The 19,563-nt window shown below is 43.1% G+C and overlaps 1 protein-coding gene across 3 annotated transcripts; it reads left to right on the plus strand.

Moving 5' to 3' along the window:
• The first annotated feature begins 541 nt into the window (after window positions 1-541).
• Window positions 542-19,349, plus strand: LOC119479525 (katanin-interacting protein). 3 transcript variants are annotated; one of them, XM_037755259.1, is made up of 29 exons: window positions 542-669; window positions 1,173-1,293; window positions 2,916-3,004; window positions 3,288-3,463; window positions 3,900-4,012; window positions 4,111-4,212; window positions 4,371-4,511; window positions 4,744-4,984; window positions 5,233-5,364; window positions 5,547-5,698; window positions 5,826-5,932; window positions 6,966-7,062; window positions 7,177-7,386; window positions 7,571-7,708; window positions 8,754-9,591; window positions 10,595-11,362; window positions 11,453-11,661; window positions 12,378-12,456; window positions 12,553-12,730; window positions 13,970-14,135; window positions 14,346-14,512; window positions 14,609-14,673; window positions 14,872-14,982; window positions 16,238-16,377; window positions 16,472-16,573; window positions 16,661-16,821; window positions 17,173-17,199; window positions 17,547-17,638; window positions 17,749-19,349. In XM_037755259.1, the coding sequence occupies exons 2-29, from the start codon at window positions 1,282-1,284 to the stop codon at window positions 17,805-17,807; spliced, it is 4,872 nt and encodes a 1,623-aa protein (XP_037611187.1). In that variant the 5' UTR covers window positions 542-669; window positions 1,173-1,281; the 3' UTR covers window positions 17,808-19,349. The 3 variants fall into 3 exon arrangements, with proteins under 3 accessions (XP_037611187.1, XP_037611189.1, XP_037611188.1); XM_037755260.1 differs by lacking the exon at window positions 542-669 and adding an exon at window positions 825-1,013; XM_037755261.1 differs by lacking the exon at window positions 17,173-17,199.
• Window positions 19,350-19,563: the final 214 nt, after the last annotated feature.

Consider the following 19,563-nt stretch of genomic DNA (forward strand, 5'->3'; position numbering starts at 1 on the left):
GAAAGAGAGAGAGGAGTGCGGTGCGCGAATAGCAGACAAGATGAGTGACAGTCGGAAACGAAGCAGCATGTAAAATTATGGTATTCTGGAAATTATAGGGTTTAGTATAATTAAATTGAATAATTTAAGTGATATATGTGCACACATACTAATCATAGGTCAAAACAGCGCTAAATTTGTCTGAATTATAAAAGCCAGATGTGGTAAAACGAAGAGCCGTTAGGGAGCCGAAAGAGCCGGCTCTTCTTGGTGAGCTGAGCCAAATGATCTGGCTCACTAAAAAGAGCCGGAATTCCCATCACTAGTCTATTTCTTGGTAATCTTATGCAATGCTGAATGACAAGTTGCATACCAGTTGTCTTCAGTGCTGCAGATGTGTGTGGTTTTTGTAGCACAGCAGGGTTTTGTGGAGGCTTGTCTGGATGCCTTAGCAGCAGGCACAGACACACACACACACACACACACACACACACACACACACACACACAAAGAGAGAGAGAGAGGTTGACAGGCTGGTGGGCGTGGTCTCGCTCTGATGACGCTGCTCTCTCCTCATTGGCTGACAGCTACCCTGGTTACCATGCAACACTTCTTCTCACTGGGGCACATGAGGAAAAACACCGTTAATACCAAAGCTAATTGCTAACAAAGTACTGTTTTACAGGGACAGTAAGTAGTTTTCTAATATCTATAAGAACCAGAGTAAAAATATGCATGAAAAAAATGAGAGGAAAAGAGCTGTTTTTGTGTCAATTAATGTTGACTAGAAACATGCTAACGCTAACTAGCTAGTTAGCCTCTCAGTTTGTTGTTAGCATCAGTGCTAACTAATGCTAACTAGCCACTAGCTAACCTAACAGTTGAGCGTTAACTAGTGAGCCGTGTAATGTCAACACAGACAGAAATGTGTAGCGTGTTTGAGCTGGTTAATGTCATATAAAATCGATATAGTTGGCACACATCTGCACAAATGGGCAGGCTTGCGTAACGTCAATGAGATTTAATGAAGATGGGTAAGGTTTTGGCTTGGTAAATAGCAGATATGTAATATGTTATTTGTTGGGCTGAATCGTCCAACTGGTGGGGCGATATGTTAACTGCATTCAAGGTAATTTAGGTTTCATGTCATTGGTAACCTTGGGGTGCTTCATCTGTGTTCCCTCCCTCTGCAGTGGTAATCAAACACAACCACAGATTTCAGTGATATTTATGGAGAATCATCGGCTCCTCTCCATCCACAATATGGGATAGGGTTATGTGATCATCTGCAGCCAACACACAATGGATAACGAGGTAAGCAATAATCTGCTCTTGTCAGTTTCACATCATCTTGTCATTTCTTTCCTGCAGCTGTCAGACTCCCAGTGCTCCCAGTAGACCACTTACACACCAAGAAACTGACAATAACCTGATATTTTCAGGTGGAATTTCATTCATTCATTCATTCATTCTCACTGTGCAATGTCATTTTCCACTTGTGCAATTTTGCTAATAGTCTGTTTATTGTCAATACTGTATATACTTCTCCTATTTTTTTTATACTTCCTCCTATTTAAATGTTTAATATTTTATTACACTTTGTTTAGCTCTTTTTTTTTTTTTTTTTTACTGTGTTAGCTGATCCATCTTTTTTTTTGCACTATCCCCTTTGCTGCTGTACACTGCAAATTTCCCCACTGCGTGACTAATAAAGGAATATCTTATCTTACCTTATCTTATCTTATTTTAATCAACATGAGACAATATCAAGAAGCTTGTCATGTTTTACAGCAGTTGTCTCTGTCACTAACAAGTGCTCTCTATTCTTCCTTCAATTTTCTTTGCTTCTCTTCCTGCTCCTGACATTGACAGATGCTGTAGCCATAGTTGACTTGTAGAAATTAAGTAAGGGCTTTGTGATTTCTTTGCTCGCATTGCATGATGGTTTATAAAAAAAATTGAATGGCATGAGCTGTAGGTGACTATGGTGTTATGTAGACAACTGATGCTCCTTCCAAGACACATGTATCTGTCTAATTTACCACTGTCCGAGGGTCACGGCCAACATTTTTTAAGACTGAAGCAGGCAGACAGCTGATGTTTTAATGAGGATGATTGAGAAATAAAACAAAATCATATTGTGAGGACTAGATTGCTGTTGGACACTCACTTTGGGAGTTCATCACTCTCAAGTTAAAGGACATTTGTGATGTGACGGTTCACACGTGACACATATTGTCAATTCTAGTTTCTTTGAAAGGGCTACGCTTTATATATTATGCAAGGACACATTATTGCAGGCTGTAATAGCTCTTGTTCCAGTCACGCTGTAATTGTTGTGCTCACACCTAATGACAACAGTGTAGCACCTCCTTTTTTTAAGTAGAGCATGAATTTGACATGGCAGTGTTGGAGCTACTCCACAGGGATCTTGGCCCATGCTGAGTCAGTGGTTTCAGTGTGTGCATATTTTTCAGCAGTGCCTTTTGCACAGATGGATGCACATGGACTCCCAACAATGTTAAGGTTTGCAACGGTTTTAAAGTGATGATCAGTTCTTATTACTGCAAGAAAATATTCCCAATTTTTCACATTTTTTTTCACATCCTTGTATCATACCATTGTGGTTGAACAGGCACATTTGGCACTACCACATTGCAAGTTACATAAATGTGTTTTGTCTACCTGCCATGTACCGTTATCATCTTGATACTTTGCATGTGCTGCATTTCTGCTTTATTTACTCAAGAAGACTGGAGGAGCAGGATGTTTGCTTACATTTTGTGATGCACAAATTAAAGTGATTGTTGTCCGTGATTGTGAGTACTTGTGCAACAATTAGGTGTATTGTGAGTCTGCTTTCCTCAAATAGCTGATGTAGGCTTTTCTGATCCTGCATCGTGTGTGTGTGTGTACTCATACTGGTGTTCTTTAAGGAGAGCAAGACGTGCCAAGGAGAGAAGCAAGCCTCCGCTGTGGACGACACTCTGGATGAATATTTAATCGCCCTCCAGCACAAAAACAGGTGAAGTGTGAGCACAGGCTGCTGGGGAGAGACCGATTAGGTTTCACATACACAACTCCTCCATGACTCTCAGTGCTGCCTAATAGGCGCACTGATTGGTTCCTTGCTTTGAGATAAATTAGTGTGTGAAATGTGGGAGAGTGGAGGTCAAAAGAATAGCCTGAAAATGTGTGAAGTTCTCCTGCGAGTCCTGGATCTTGATCTTCTCAAACATGTGATACACTGTTTGCCAGATTTTTACTCTTAATTGTAGAGGTAGTCACCAGTTTTCTTTGCTCCTCAGGATCCTAAAGCGCCTTAAAGTCAAAGAACCCAGGGAGATTGAGTTGGAGCAGCTTGAGCAAGGTTTCTCCATTTATCTTAACGGAGCCAATGCTGAAGCCAATAAGAAGCAGCACAAGTGCTCCAACCACAAGTCTGTCACCTCCACACCTGCTCGGAGGTCTGCACGCACAGCAGGTACTGCGTCCTGCTGCTGGACCAAAATAAACCTACAGACACTAAAAGTAACAAAGTCTTATATAAGACCTCATTATTTTTTTACCTCTCTCGTGCAGGGGGAAATACTGTTCTTGAGTCATTTTTACAACTGAAATGGAAGGCGCCACCTCATACTCATATTGCTCATATTTTTGTTGCTTCTGTCATCTCCAGACCATATGGAGCACGAGTTAATAGCCACCACTCCTCAGCTTGTAGTTTTCATGGTATGATCCCGTGCCCAGTCCCAGTGAATAAATGATAGTGACAGTTGTAGCTGGCAGCCAGTTTTTCGTTCTTCCTCTAATGCGCTGTGTGGACCATCTGCGTATGTGACTGCGTGTTCCTTCTCCTCTGAGGCAATAGTCGGCTGCAAGCTGCTCATGTTCCTTTCTGTGCTGTTACTCATCGGCAGATGTCTGTCGAAGCGCCCACCAGTTAACTGAAGACGGCGGTAATCTGGAGCAGACCCGCGGGAAGAGGAGCCACACCGCCCCAGGAAAGGTCCAGAGGAAACAATGGGTCAAGGTAGAGGCTTTTTAATTATCCTTGATTGTGGTGCATCAAAAAATATTTTCCTATGAAAGTACACTTATTAAATATTTCCTCTTTTGTTATGTATGCAGGATTCTGTCAGAATTCGAACAGAAGAAGGAACATTTTTGACGATCTGGCCAGAAAAGCGCTACTCCGAGGATTTTGAGCCCTATGAAAGTGTAGACATGGAGGTAGAGTGAAGACATAACAATGCCTGCTAAGCCTGTGTGTGTGTGTGGGTGTTTTTTTTTTAGGGGAGGGGCTATGTGTCAGATGCAGCTGTCTGTACTACTTAGCATCTCTCCATCTCTGCCATTTCCCCTTTATCCAATCACCTTGTTTCACGCAGAGCTCCAGCTCGCGGTCGCCTCGCTCCCCAAGGGACGCCTGCAAGGTGTCGCGCTCCTTCAGCTCCAGGCACGAGAGCCAAGGAGGCCAAGCAAATCAGGAACACAATGAGAAAGTGCTTCTCAACCTCGAGGAAGTGAAGGTGAGCTGAAGAAAGAAATATGCACACTTGTTTTGTTCCATCTTGCCAAGGTGGCATGAGATGAAGTGAATCATTTAAATGTTGTTTCATGCTCCTGGGTGTTAATTTATGACGTTTCTTTCAGTCACAAATCAAGGGAACGCTTAAACTGTCAGCATGCATGTGTGTGCCTTCTCACACTGATGACTGTGTGCATGGATGCATGCATAAACGCTGACCTTTTGTAAACTAGGCTCTGCGCCGGAGCCTGGAGGTTAGCATGCGGCGGAGCAGCCGCGGCTCGGCGGGGGAGGAGTCGGACGAGGAGTGGGTCGAGGAGCAGATCGAGAGGGAGGAGAGCAACGAGAGTCTGGACGAACTGGGGCTGCCCCTCTCGTCCTCCAAGTCCTCCTCCAACCCTCGGCCCAGCGGCGCCCATAGCCGTTTCGACTCGGCGAACCTCATCGTCCTGGACTTTGGACCCTCAACTAAAGGTAGGCTTCAGGATCCACTTTCATATGTAAATCTGCTATTGATTTTTTTAGGGTGAGTCTTAATTGCCCAGAGTGGTTCCATCTCATCCTTATCTGCTTCATCAGCACTGATCTGTACACATGGAGAATAGGCAAGTATATTAGCTGCCTGTGCACACTTCAAGTTGTGTTAGCCAGCGCATGGCCCTTTTATGCCTAAAAACTCACGATATATTCTCAGTATGAAAATATTCCCTCCATTATTTCAGGTCGTAAGATTGAACGCTCTCTGTCTGCAAAAAGGAAAGAAAACACTGACGCCTTTATACCCACTAAGCCTATGTTGGTGAAAAGCAAAACATTAGATGGGCCACCTTCCAAAGAGAGCTGGGATGGTCAGAGTAAGTGTTTTAACATTCTTTTTCTAAATCCATTCATGATTAATAAGCTTTTACATTTTAAGTATAGTATGGCAGATTTCCCATTGTGGGATAAAACTCTGTATACAGGCCCTTTTAAAAATGTTTCTGTAGATGGCATGGTGCGTGATTGTTGTTTAAAAGATGTGTGCTTCTTGCTTTAGGGCCAAGGAGTCGGGTGGAGAGGCCCCTGTCAGCAGCCAGGAAGGCTTCTGTTGAGGAGCGAGACTCGGAGGAGATGGCATGCAGGGTGCGCCAGGCCATTCAGAGAGAAAACGACCCCCTGCAGAGTCCTGAGCTCTTTAGCCGCAACACGGTCCGCCTGCCCCACACTGTCCCACATTTTAATACACTGATAGTGTTATGGGTTTTGCTTACATGTAAACTCTGCCCCCAAAGCTTATGTATCTCTGACTCTTTTATTCTGCTTCCTCTTTATCCAGGGCAGGGGACACCAGATGATGAATGGCTTAGCGCACCACAACAGCCACGACAAAGATGAGAACAGTGTCACTGTGGCCATGCAGAGAATCACGCTTATGGGCCCCGGGTATGCTCGCAGCATATGGCACCTAGACACACAGATACTGTATATATAGATTCTGACTTCTGAAGGATAAAAGGACACCCGGTAGTTTTGGTACGTCCTTTAGTGTCAGAACAAACGTAATGGTGTTTTATAAAAACAAGGGCTGTCAAAGTTAACGCAATAATAACACGTTAACGCAAATTTGTTTTAACGCCACTAATTTCTTTAACGCAACTTGCGAATTTTACGGTTGTAGCAGACTCAGTTTGAATATACTGGTATCATGTGAAACTAGAAACCCTAAGGAATCCATTGGTACCAACCATGTCATACTAGCTTGTTATTAATGGAGGTTAAATAATGCTCCAAACTCACACCAAAGTTTTGTGAGGAAAATCTAGCATGGCCATTTTTAAAGGGGTCCCTTGACCTCTGACCTCAAGATATGTGAATGAAAAAAGGTTCTATGGGTACCCACGAATCTCCCCTTTACAGACATGCCCACTTTATGATAATCACATGCAGTTTGGAGCAAGTCATAGTCAAGTCAGCACACTGACACACTGACAGCTGTTGTTGCCTGTTGGGCTTCAGTTTGCCATGTTATGATTTGAGCATATTGTTTATGCTAAATGCAGTACCTGTGAGGGTTTCTGGACAATATTTGTCATTGTTTTGTGTTGTTAATTGATTTCCAATGATAAATATATACATACATTTGCATAAAGTAATAATATTTGTCCTATCCGATGTTAAGAGTATTAAATACTTGACAAATCTCCCTTTAAGGTACATTTTGAACATATAAAAAATGTGCGAGTAATTTGCGATTAATCATGCACCATCATGCAATTAATCGTGATTAAATATTTTAATCGATTTACAGCCCCAATAAAAACTAATCCAAACAGAATTGTTTGGTGTGTACACCCTCTGACCTTGAAGAATTATTTATCAGCACCACAGTTGCTCAGTTATCGCTCACCATCAATATGAAGGTCAGGCACTATAGACATAGCAACGGAGCTGAGGATGTCATCCGTCTTCTGTTCAGGCAACAACAGAAACTGCTGAAAGCCTTGGAGAACCTTGAAGCAGGACCCAGCTATAACATCCCCCAGAGTGTCAAAACAGACTACAGCAAGCAGCCGGTGAGTCAGTAACACTGTCTCGCAGATCAGAATGAATAATCCCAATACCGCCGGATGTGATAGAGACATAAGTGCACAGAGGCACCTGTGAATGTTTTTGTGTTTTTATTGCAGCAAAGGCTGTCCTCGGCAGAGGTCACCCCGGCATTGTATGTTACCATGGAGATCCTGTCAAACTGGGGGAGCGCTTCACAGGTTGGGTTGACTGAGTTGCAGTTCTTCTGTCTCAGAAACAAGAAGCTGTTTGTGTCTCCTCACAACCTAGACATCAGGAACGTTGACCACCCCGGGAATCTGGGGGCACTTGTCAACGGAAAGGTGGAGGTGAGCCTCTGCAAATGATCTTGCACAACAACAGCACTCTGAAGCTTGAACACCTGAATGGGATACAGTTATCATTTTACACCTGTCTGTTGTGTAACAGACATTTGTGAATGAATCTCACTATTTACATGGACCAAGTATTTGCTGATTTTTTTTTTTGTCTATTTCCTTCTTGGGTTGACAGACCACCAAAGAGCGTCACATGTGGACGTGTCCGTTCCACGGCCCCATCCAGCTCTACTTCATCATCAGGAACACGGAGCGCTCCCCAAACTTCGGATTATCTTGCATCAAAATCTGGAACTACAACAGAAGCCTCAATGTACGTGCTTTTTGTTTGTTAGATAACATTTGTTCAACCCAAGTGCAATCTGTTCCACACATCTTTTTTTATTTATTTATCCCTGTCTCCAGTTCAGAGATTAATCATTTCGCTGTCTGTAGACCTAGAGCGCATAAATCCAACATACTCGTGTGTTGTCACTATAATACGGGCATCTGTATTGGCGTGGTTCCATCAGGGGAGTGGTTCTCTTTTAGCATTGGCTGGCTGAGCTGCCAGTCAGACTGTCCAAATGTGGAACAGTGAGAGATTAGCCCCAGAGGATTAGTGTTAGGGGAAACGTGGGCTTCTGCCTCTCAACCTCACTGCTGTTCATAGAGGGGTACAAACACCCCATCGTATCTATTTCAATGTTACTGCAGCTACCTAGAGTTACTTGATGTCTTGAAGCTGGAAGGTAAGGAGCTGTTGGCGGTTAACCTGGGTTTATAGTAGTTTACTGTCTAGAGGATTGAGCAGATTTGGGTTGGGCTTTAGCCATTTCTTCATGGCAGCCATGACTTTGTATCTGTGAGAGCGCTAATTACTTTGTGCTCGGAGAGCTCATACTCTGCATTCATCGGTAAATGAATCAATTGTGAATGTATGAAATTTCCCCAAGTGCTTTACTTTTGGGGATTTCATGCTTTTGTGTTGCTTTGCTTGAATTACAATCATTAAGTACTCAAAATATGACATAATATGAAATGCTAAATATTTTCCTGTAATACAATTTAACCCCAAATCCTTTCCTTTTGATTCATTTGCTTTTAATATCTTTACTTAGATATGTAAAATGTATTTAGATGTCAGATGTCAAAATCTTAAAGAAACAGTGTGTAGCATTTAGGGGGATCTATTGGCAGAAATGGAATAATGGAAGTTTCAGTTGGTTGCAATCTGCAACGTCCCCGCTAGATGCCCCCAATTCTACACACTGCACCTTTAAATAATTGGGCCTTTTGTAGCACAACTGGGTGCCAAAAGTCAAATGGTGTGTTTAACCTGTATATTCAGGTACATTTAAGTTCTTTTTCTTTTTCAGGATCTTGACATTGGTGCACGGCAGGTAAAGCTGTACCTCAACAGCACATTGGTGTTTGAAGGTGAGCTGGATAAGGGCTGCTGCACCACAGTGGACCTCCAGGACTTCCAGGTTCCAGACTCCGTGTTTTCCAGCCCTGTGTCTTCAGGACACAATCTAGGGGGGGCCAGCCCCCAGCGCCATGAGGACAGGACGGACGGGGAGGGCAGCAGCACCCAGCACCACCACCACTTTTGGAATCCGCAGCCATCAGACGCAGGCCAGGCTATGATAGACATGCAGGAGAAACCACATACACTGCTACCACCCATCACTCCTTCACCAGTGGGGGTTTCATCTATCGCTCGTCACTCCTCCACAGAAAGAAACTCTTTTGACCTGTCTGCCTCGGAGGAGCCCCTCTCTCTCAGGCAGCAGGTGGAGCAGCCTGCACCCATGGAGCAGACGGTCACCACCCAGCCGTCTTCCTCGCGGGTGGCCCCCCAGTGGCTGCAGCCCCTGAACAGAGGAGCTCCGGAGGGCTGCGAGGCCAGCAGGGAGAGGCCCCGATGGCTGGTGCCTCAGCACTCTGCAGAGCCCAAATCTCCGTCAGCCTCATCCTCCTCAATTCTCCCGGAGCTGCCGTGTAACCCGGGCCGAGTGTGTAGGGGGGTGGAGAGGACAGCGAACGGGGGTCAGTGGAAGGCCGACTCTTTGGACCTGAGCAGGGACCTGCTGGAGGAGCTCGCGGAGCAAAAGTCTGACAGGCCCATCAGCGGACGCAGGAGCTCATTTCGAAACACTGCATCCAGGCAGACAGAGGAGCAGCACCTCAGAGCTACTGCACTGTCAAACACAGGTAGCAGTGTTTAAAGTTATCATTCTTAAACACAAAGGGACACCTTTATATGTGATTATTTCATCAATTTTGTGCTGTATTTAACCTTTTATTAACCAATCAGGCTACTCACAAGCTATCACACCTCTGCATCCAATGTTATAATCTCTTGAAATGATAACACATGCATTATTAAACTCTATTAGTAACTTCCAAACATGGAATCAGAAGACTAATCAAACATTATGTCGGGATTCTTCACCCAAATAAACATTAGCTAAAGGCTTTGCAATGTAGGGGTACTATCTTGTTCATTTGGCGTCATACATCTCATCACTGGCTCCCTATTTGAAGTGTTGCTCCCTAGTAGTCATTTGTAGATGTTCATTTGTTTGTTTTGAGACAGTCATCACAAGAGTGAGGGTGCAGCACTATGATGCCTGTCATTGGAATGGTTGAAAAATGAAAGGGCTACTACTCATATAGTTTAGTCATTGAGCAGCCATACGAATTGTTCTGGCCTTTGTGCTGTGTAATGATTGTCATTCTTCCTGCTGCAGATTTTACTTTTGTTATCTAGTAATTCTCTAACTGATCAAAAATGTCCTCATTAGAATTTGAAGAAAACTGTCGTCTGTCGTACAAATATCTTTCTGAATTTAAATAAGATTATGGAAAGGGGCAGATCGTCGCGTTACAAAGCTGACTTTCTCTTCCATTATAATCCCACAATCTTCCAGACTACAAATAAATAAACAAATTGAATTAAGGACCATTTGTAGGCTTACGCAAGTACTCACACTTTCCAGTGTACATCCCAGTTATATCTTTCTCTTGCCTGTAAACACATTATAAAACAGGGGAACTGTTAAATAGATTTGAAATGGGCTCATTTATTAAATTTAGAGATCAGATGTTTAGTGCATGACATGTTTGATGATAAATCTAAAGGTGGTCATAAAAGCATCATCTTATTTCCTGTGGCTTGTTAGTAATTAATATGTAATTTTTGTGTATTCTCCAGAGGAGCCGATGTCGTTGGTGAGCGCTAGCAGGAGGCAGTGCACTTCTCTGGCCCAGCTGCACAGCCAACAGGATAACACCCTCATGGAGTCCTGGGACTCTCTCACTAAGTTCAACCAATGCCAGCGTGGACGAATCTCCAACATGGGCTTCGAAGGTGACATCTTTGATGAGTTCCTCCAGCGCCAGGGCCGTGGTCCACCCACAGTCCCGGTCAACCCCTCCACAGCACCCAGGAGCCCCCATTCCTCCTTCACCGCTCAGGGCCCACAGTGCGAAGGCCCTGATGACGATCCTTCCATGGAGCGGGAGGACGAGTTTGAGATCCCCGTGCTGCCGCAGGGCCAACGGCTGGTCATCGACATCCTGTCCACCTGGGGCGATCGCCACTACGTGGGCCTCAACGGCCTCGAGGTGTTCAGTTCCAGTGGAGAGCCCCTACGACCTGCTCAAATCCAAGCCGACCCTCCAGACATCAACATTCTCCCTGTGTACGGCAAAGATCCACGCGTAGTCACTAACTTGATCGATGGCGTCAATCGTACCCAGGATGACATGCACCTTTGGCTCGCGCCGTTCACCCCTGGTCGTAGTCACACCATCTTCCTGGACTTCGGAGCGCCCTGCCATGTAGCCATGATCCGTGTGTGGAACTACAACAAGTCACGCATTCACTCCTTCCGAGGGGTGAAGGAGGTGGAGATGCTGCTGGATGGAAGGTGCATCTTCAGGGGCGAGATCGCCAAAGCCTCTGGGACTCTGTCTGGAGGTACCTGAACACAACAGCCTCACAACGTTGTAATGCTCCTTTGTGTGTTACTTTCGATTTTCCTTTTTTCTCACTCTGCTGTCACTTCAGAATTGGACCAATTTGGTGACACTATCCTGTTCACCACCGATGATGAGATCCTGGAGGCTATGTCTCATTACGATGAAACCTTCCTCAGCGAAGGTGAGGGACCCGAGGGCCTCGTTGCCGAGGAGGAGCTGCAGAGACCACGCACCGCTGATGGAGAGGGAGAGGAAAGACCCTTCACACAGGCCGGCTTCCGAGAGGAAGACCTCAAAGTAAGTACAGGCCTCATCAGCAGTGGGTACCGGTTTTCATAGAAGTGTTTTTTTATCAACTTCATTTGTGTTAAATGTCGGAGTGAAACATTTGTAAATGTAGGCACCTCATTCTCAACTGTGACAGTAATAACTAAACAAAGACCCAAAAAATTCAAACAATCTGTTCAGCAAAATAAAATAAGAATTTGTTGTGTAGGAAGCGTTCTACTTTGAGGAAGTACAGTATCACAGGCATCAAGAGTAACTTAGCCATCACACCGTCAACAGGACAGTGTAAAAGCCTTTACACACAAAAATGCGAAATACTCACCTGCGAATATTATATGTCTCTTTTATTGTGAAAGATAAGAGCAGAAGGAATGGATCTGGTAAGCGCTGCCTTTGTCAAGGTTGAAAGGAGTGATAAAGTTTACTATCTTGGTTCGGACTACAAATTGTAGTATTATAATCCTCAGAAATATAGGCGCAACTCAAACCTTTCCATACAGCGTGATTGGTTGATGCCTCAGATGATCGACTTGGCTCCAAAAAAAATTGACATTGCTTTTTCGCCTCATGATATTCGCATTCCATGTGAAAGTATTCACAAAAACAACAGTTCAAAAAATAGATATTGACGTATGAATTAATCGCACAAGAAAAGAAAAAAACGCTCCAGGTGCGTTAAGGCCTTTACACAATTATGGTTTTAATGTGTTCACATGTCGTCGTAGTTGAAACTCCACCTCAACCCCACCGTGAGCCAGACTGAGGAGAACATGGAGCATATTCCTGGGATGTACACCGGAAAGTGTGAGTAGATAATCAGCATCCTGTCAACGTCACATGATCAGTTTTCTGTTTGTTGTTTGGATACTTGCAACAACGGTCTCTCTCCTCCACCCCCAGGCCTTAGACTAGAGCTGGTGTTGACTTGGGGGGACTCCCACTACATGGGCCTGACAGGATTGGAGGTGGTGGGGAAGGATGGAGAGAGTTTACCTTTAGACCTCAGCATGATGGCTGCCTCACCCAGAGACCTCAACGACCTGCCTGATTATGAAGACGACTTTCGCACGCCGGATAAGTACGGCTGACATTTTATGCTGAGAATGTTGAATACACTGACATTTGACACTTTTTTCATTTACAGTAGATGTAATCGAATATAGTGTTGTCACGATACCAAAATTATGACTTCGATACGATACCCTGCCCAAATATCTCGATACCAATACAGAAATGGTAGCACGACAAAAATCTAAAACATCAGGAAAAGTAATGGAATAATAGATGACAGAACATGGAACTTCATTTTTTTAGTAGTAGATAGTTAATTTTATGTTTGCATTTATATTAGATAATGCAAACATATACACATATATAAACATTTCTATTCTAAAATGGAACAACTGTAATTTCCCCCCAGGGATCAATGAAGTATTCCTGATTCTGACATTACTTATTAAAGTGTTTAATAAGGCTGTTTTTGTAAAACAGCGCCCCCACCAGCGCATTAGTAACATTCATAACAGTTAAGGCGGAGAGTGTTACTGCAGCACGGGAGACGCTTCCCGAATAAAAACCCACAAAAGGATAATAAATTCAGACGAAGTTCTGTGAAAAGTTGATGAGAGAAAAGCTGCTGAAATCAGGAAGACATCACAGTAACTGTAGAAAGCACTGTGTTGTGTCAAAGGAGTGAGAAGAGAGAGAAAAGTCACTCCAGCCGGACTGCTTTTCCTCTCCGTCTATTCACGTTACAGAGACACACGGTAAAATAATACTTTAATTATGTGTTTATGTGATTATGTGTTTGCCGAATTACAGGAAATGCTTGGACAAATTCAGGAAAGATGGTGAATCTAATTTTATCGGTACATTTGATCAGTAATTAGATCGGTAATTGGTTATTTTCCTTGTTTTTTTAATGGGAGTTCTGCTGATACAGGAACCAGCTCAGAGCGGTGCTGTGCAGTCGGCGAGAGATTCATGACCTGCTTTAGTCTTCTTCTCAGCTTCACTTATTGACTCCATCCTTCTGGTTATCACTACAGTTTCACTTATCGTTTTTAATGGCAGCATATTGTAAACCTGTCTAGTATCGGTATACCGTGCAATACTAGTAGAATAACTTTAATTTCTGAGAATGGTCTTTCTCATTCTTACCTGTTTCCTCACTTTACTTTCTTCGACATCATATTTCACGCTCGTACACGCTTACCTCCCCTACCCTGCTCTCAAGAAAAATCTAGCATCCACACTTAGATCAGATCATTACTATATCTGGTGCAGTCTTCAGTGTCTGTTTGTTTTCATTACCCAGGCTTATAGATGGCCACAACATTACCACTGATGACCAGCACATGTGGCTGATCCCTTTCTCCTATGGAGAGCCGCACACCCTGAACATGACGTTCAACAAGACCCAGACCGTCGCTGGACTCCGTATCTGGAACTACAACAAGTCCCCTGAGGACTCTTACAGAGGGGTGAGACACTTTTCTGTCAGGCTCTCAAACAGTATTTGCTATGAAGAAGCAGTTGTTACAAAAGACCAATGCAAGTTTTCGTAGTGAACTGTATATATCAAACAATGTTATACTGTGTACACAATAAACTGAAACAACTAAATATGATAAGAAAGGTTCTATGCAGGAGACTTTAACATACATTCAAAAATGTCCACATCTTTGTTTCAGGTGAAGGTGATCCATGTGTTCATGGATGATGTTGCCATCTCCCCAACGGACGGATTCCTGATCAGGAAAGGACCAGGCAACTGTCACTTTGACTTTGCTCAGGAGATCCTCTTCGTCGACTTCCTCCAGACGCCCACCGACAACAAGAGTGTGGAGGACTACCACAAGTAGGAGCCATGAGTTTGATTTGCATGTACGGCTATTTCATGAGAACGTTTGAAAACGGCATTTCCTAATTTATAATGTTGTCGTCTCTAATCCAGAGGAAGCTCTAAGAAACCAGAACAGGCCAGCATGGACTATGAAGCTCCCATCATGCCTTGTGGATGTATCCTGACATGCTTTAGACTCTTGAGTTGCATTAGGGCAGCAACACATTTTTCATTATCGATTAATCCGCTGATTACTGTTTTTAATTCACTGATTAATTGTTTGCTCTGTAACAGATGTGGTTGATACTTTGATACTCTATATGCTGCCATGTTCTGTGTTTCATGTAGTATATTCCTTGACCTTCACCCATCAGTCATCTTTCAGCTGCAGCTGTTAACAACCTGGGGAGACCCGTACTACATCGGCCTCAACGGCCTTGAATTTTATGACCAGAACCACGAGAAGATCAGTCTCAGTGACAACAGTATCCTTTTTTTTTATGACTTTACATCCACCTTCATGCATCCATCTTCACAAACCTGAGCTCGCATCACCATCTAGAAGATATCTATATAATCTTTCAACCTTTGCGCGGGGTGTGAATATTAAAACCGACCTTGATACCATCAGATTATTGTGTGTTCTGATGTCAGAGATACTAAAACCAGAGGTTGCAATGTAACTAATTAATGGTTTTGTAGAAATTCAGAAATAGGCTAATTTATCAATAATTTCTTTCCATGTCATGTAAGCGCCCAATTTTTTTTTAAAAGTCATAGTAAAATGATATTAATTTATTTATGCTGGAACCTTACATTCAATCAGACCTGTTTTGACCCGTTGTCAATTAGTCTGTTTTGCTTAGGAAGGTTCCTAACTGAGTGAAATGACCCAGAAGTATCTCAGTGGCAGTCGATGATAAGAGCTGTTCGAATTCTCCAAATACTAAGGAAAGGTGCATCAGTGCTTCCTTTCTTATCTCCTTTAGCATAGGATACACCGGACCATCCTTTACCAAAGGAAAGGAGATAATGCAGTCCTACAATTCAAACATTCAAAGCGACGCAAAAACAAACAATATGCTTATCTTGCATATTATTTTCATACAGTCATATACTAATTGGGATTCATGTTGATAAATATGAGTGGACAGTGACAACCATTTCGTTTCACTTTATTTTTAATTATTTATTTATTTCCAACAGGTAAAACGAAACAAAAATAACAAATAAGCAAACTGTCAATAAACAAATAATCAACATAAATAAATATTACATGTCCGAAAAGGAGTAGGAACCTGCGTCAATAACGTCATAATTAAGGAGCCTAATGAAGTGCAGTCAGATTCTCTTAACACCGCGGTTGTCTTTTTCCTAAGTCCTTCTGAATTCTCCTTCTCATCTTTCCTTGACCTCATGACGTTTTCCATCGAGGTCAAGGAAAAGTGGACATTAGGACGTCATTTTTTGACTTTTCGACCGCAGCCGTTTTAATGCGTTATTGAAGGAAACGCACAGGTGTGAGAAATATCGTTAACGAGGGCTGCACTCCATTTAAGTAAGCCAGATCCAGGCTCTTGTATTGTGCAGACTGGCTGACTGGCACACTCTAAATGACACCGAGTCATCATTATTGTTATTAGTTATATCTGTGCTTTGGGCGGTTATTTAGTAATAGCTGTTGAAGGAGCATTAATGGGGTGTAATTGTGTGTCTGTTCCTCAACATAATGTCCACCAGACATCGCTGCTTTTCCAGACAGCGTGAACGTACTGGACAATGTGAGCGGTGATGTGAGGACTCCAGATAAATTAATAGATGGAGTCAACAGCACCCACGATGGAAGATACATGTGGTTAGCCCCGGTGCTCCCTGGACTGGTGAGGATTAGACAGTGAGAGAGAGAATGCATTCAGTGAATTAGCACACTCCAGAGGAGAGTTTTCCAGTATATATTTTATTGTTTCCACACAGGTGAACCGCGTGTACGTGATCTTCGATCAGCCGGTGACGGTGTCCATGATCAAACTGTGGAACTACTCAAAGACACCACATAGGGGAGTAAAGGAGTTTGGGGTAAGCCTCTCAGAATCACTTCTTTTGTTGTTTTTTTTTTACATTTGGACCTCAAGCAGCAATCTGTACGTCTTTCTTCGTGCACAGCTGCTGGTGGACGACCTCCTGGTGTATAACGGCATCTTGGACAGCGTAAGCCATGTGGCACGAGGCATTCTGCCCACCTGTGATCCAGTGGTGCCCTACCACACCATCCTGTTCACAGACAACGCCTACATCGCACACCGTGAGAGGAACACCGTCATCAGGTACCCTGGATTTTTAGCATGTAGATGTATGATTAACTAACATGGTTTCATGGCTGATTGGTTGTACAACGCCTTTTACAGAAAAATCCAGATCGCTGGTCCAGCCTGGCACCTTTTCCAAACTGCCACATTCATGTTGCTTTTCAGTATTGTTCTAAATTGTATACCTAAAATCAGGCTTCGTCCAGCAGTTTGCACATTTGATGTAAAACGCCAAATGATCTTAAACAGATGACTTATTACTGTGAATTAATTCAAGGCCATTTGATATACAATTCAAAGTCTAGAGCAAACAAACTAATGGATTGACAAAGGTTAGATTCAACCAAGATGTGCTCTTCTCCACTCCAGCCCCCGTGGCAGCAGACACCACCCACAGTGAGTAACAGAGCCCGTGAAAGCCCCGTGTCAGCACCTCCCTGTGGTCAATCCCTGTAATGAAGATTCCTCCAGTGCCCTCAATTGTCCCCCAGCCATCCCACACACCCTCCTCCTTTACCACGCGCTTGACTTGTGATGCCCCCAGTCCCCCCCACCCACCCTCCCCACCTCCTCTCTCTCCTTCGTTACCTCTCTAGATCCATCTTTGGTCTCAAGGCCTGGACCTGCTGGGCTTCAAGCTTTGTTATCAGTCAGCCCTCCATTTGGTGTGTTGTTCCAGTTTTTCCAACAGGCGCAACAAAATTTGCTTACGCGTGTCTTCATTTTTTCTCGCTGTGTTGCAGTAATTACGTGGAGGACCAGGATGTGAAGATGACCAATGAGAATCAGATAGTCCATCACAACAAGAAGAAGAAGAAGCAGACGGCAGATCCAGGTGAGTCGGGGGGGAAAACAACTGGACTTGTGAAGTGCTGTTTTTATCACACCAGTTTGAAATCAGTAAAATGACAGTTGAATTAACATATTTGTTCTGCCTCCACGCAGCTCTTCGGCCTAATACCTGCATGACTGATGGAGGGAAACATGGAAAGAGGAGGTACTAACAGACAGATGTGGATTCTCAAACAAAGAGAGCAGAACTAAAAAGAGAGGAACTATGGCTGACTTTTTTTAAAGCCCACTTTTTGGTGGGTGACTTTTGAAAAAGCAGTCGTGGTTTGTAACACACTGAAGAGAACACAGCTTGCACAGATAACAATGGGTTTTGCACACACACACACACACACACACACACACAAACAAACACACACACGCACACACACAGGATTCCACTTTATGGTTGGATCACTCCCTCCTCCCCACCCAGACACAAGTTATCCTGAACACGTACTGTACGGTTGCCCCAGGTGTCCCTCCCACGGTGCCAGGATAAACCTGTGAGGCTGCATTTTTTTATCAGCCCTATTATTGTGCCTAGTACTCAACACTATATCTGTGGCTGCTACTTGTGACTTTCTGTGCTGCATATTTAAATGCTGCTTGTGGCGTGTAAATACTTATAAAAAAAAAAGAAAAGAAAAAAGCTTCAAGGCCACATGAATACACTCTCACATCAGGATGTGGCCAACGCTACAGTTATTAATGAATTGTATCCACTGATGAGTCTAGACGACCAGCTCTTTGCCCTAATGGGTACGAGATCTGACTTAACACTCCCGCCAGTACACCAACCAATCGTAACGCTATGCAGACACTGATTTATATCTAGTCGTGATTTATATCTAACATATTTCAAAGCCTAATGGTTTTACTTGGGGAAGTGCTTCCAGAGAGCTTTTCACCTTTTTGAAAAAGATTTATATCGAAGGCTAAAGTGGTTACACTTTGTAGTTGAAAGTACAATTTTTGTACATTTCAGCTCGAAGCTTCAGACTCCACACTTGAATCTTCGATACGTATTTGGCCTCGCAAAATTCGGTCAGTGTATTTTCTGCGGTTAGCATCAGGTAGAAAAGAAAAACTTGTTTGCAATCCAAGTGACCTTTTATCGAAGTTGCTATATAAGGTAGATTTTATGGAGGCAAACACTTCATGAGCCAATACAGCTGTTTTAGTAATTTGGTTGGAAATAGAAAAAATAATCTACATTTAGATTTTGAGTAGATTCAGTAACAGGCAACTTCTAATATGCAAATACTATAACCTTACCTCAAATTGAGACAAATGATCTTTAAAAAAGGGATTTATCTGCTTCTACCTTCACTATAATACTTAGTAGTCGGTGTTGTACTATTCATTCATTCAATATTTACCGTACTAACTTGTTGCATGGTGGGAAATTAGCTGTTATCATCTTAAACTGTTAGATACTTTTGTTTGGAGGAGTTTTTACTGCTTCATCGAGCCTCGATATAAACCATTTCATACTCCTTACTCATGATGGGAGTACATGTATATGAAATTATGTATTTAATTTGCTCTACAGCAACAATGGTCATTATTCTGTATCTCGGTCCTGCTCCGTCGGGCGGTGGCTATTATTGTATGTGTGACATTTTTGACAATATTTAATTATTTTTCTAATCTTGATTAAATATGTATATTTGATGTAGGTTTATTTGAAATGAATAAAATATAAAAATATATATATATATATATATATATATGTGTTCCATCAGTTTTCTAAAATGTATCGTGTCCTGACTTGACCCCACACTCTTCTGAAATAAAGGGACAGTGTGTAGGATTTGGCAGCAACTAGTGGTGTGGTTGCAGATTGCAACCAACTAAGTACCTAAGCACCGCTCACTCCTCTCTTTCCAAGTCTGCGGTATTGTGAGCTGCCAAGTAAAAAAACGC

This window comes from Sebastes umbrosus, chromosome 20 (assembly GCF_015220745.1).
Source record: "Sebastes umbrosus isolate fSebUmb1 chromosome 20, fSebUmb1.pri, whole genome shotgun sequence".
Lineage (NCBI taxonomy): Eukaryota > Metazoa > Chordata > Actinopteri > Perciformes > Sebastidae > Sebastes > Sebastes umbrosus.

What these genes read in the sequence shown, in the direction of transcription:
- LOC119479525 (XM_037755259.1), top strand. An exon ending in TCAACCTCGAGGAAGTGAAG is followed by an intron (nt 4,512 to 4,743) that starts GTGAGCTGAAGA and finishes TTTGTAAACTAG; the next exon opens with GCTCTGCGCCGGAGCCTGGA. An exon ending in TGGGATGTACACCGGAAAGT is followed by an intron (nt 12,457 to 12,552) that starts GTGAGTAGATAA and finishes CTCCACCCCCAG; the next exon opens with GCCTTAGACTAGAGCTGGTG.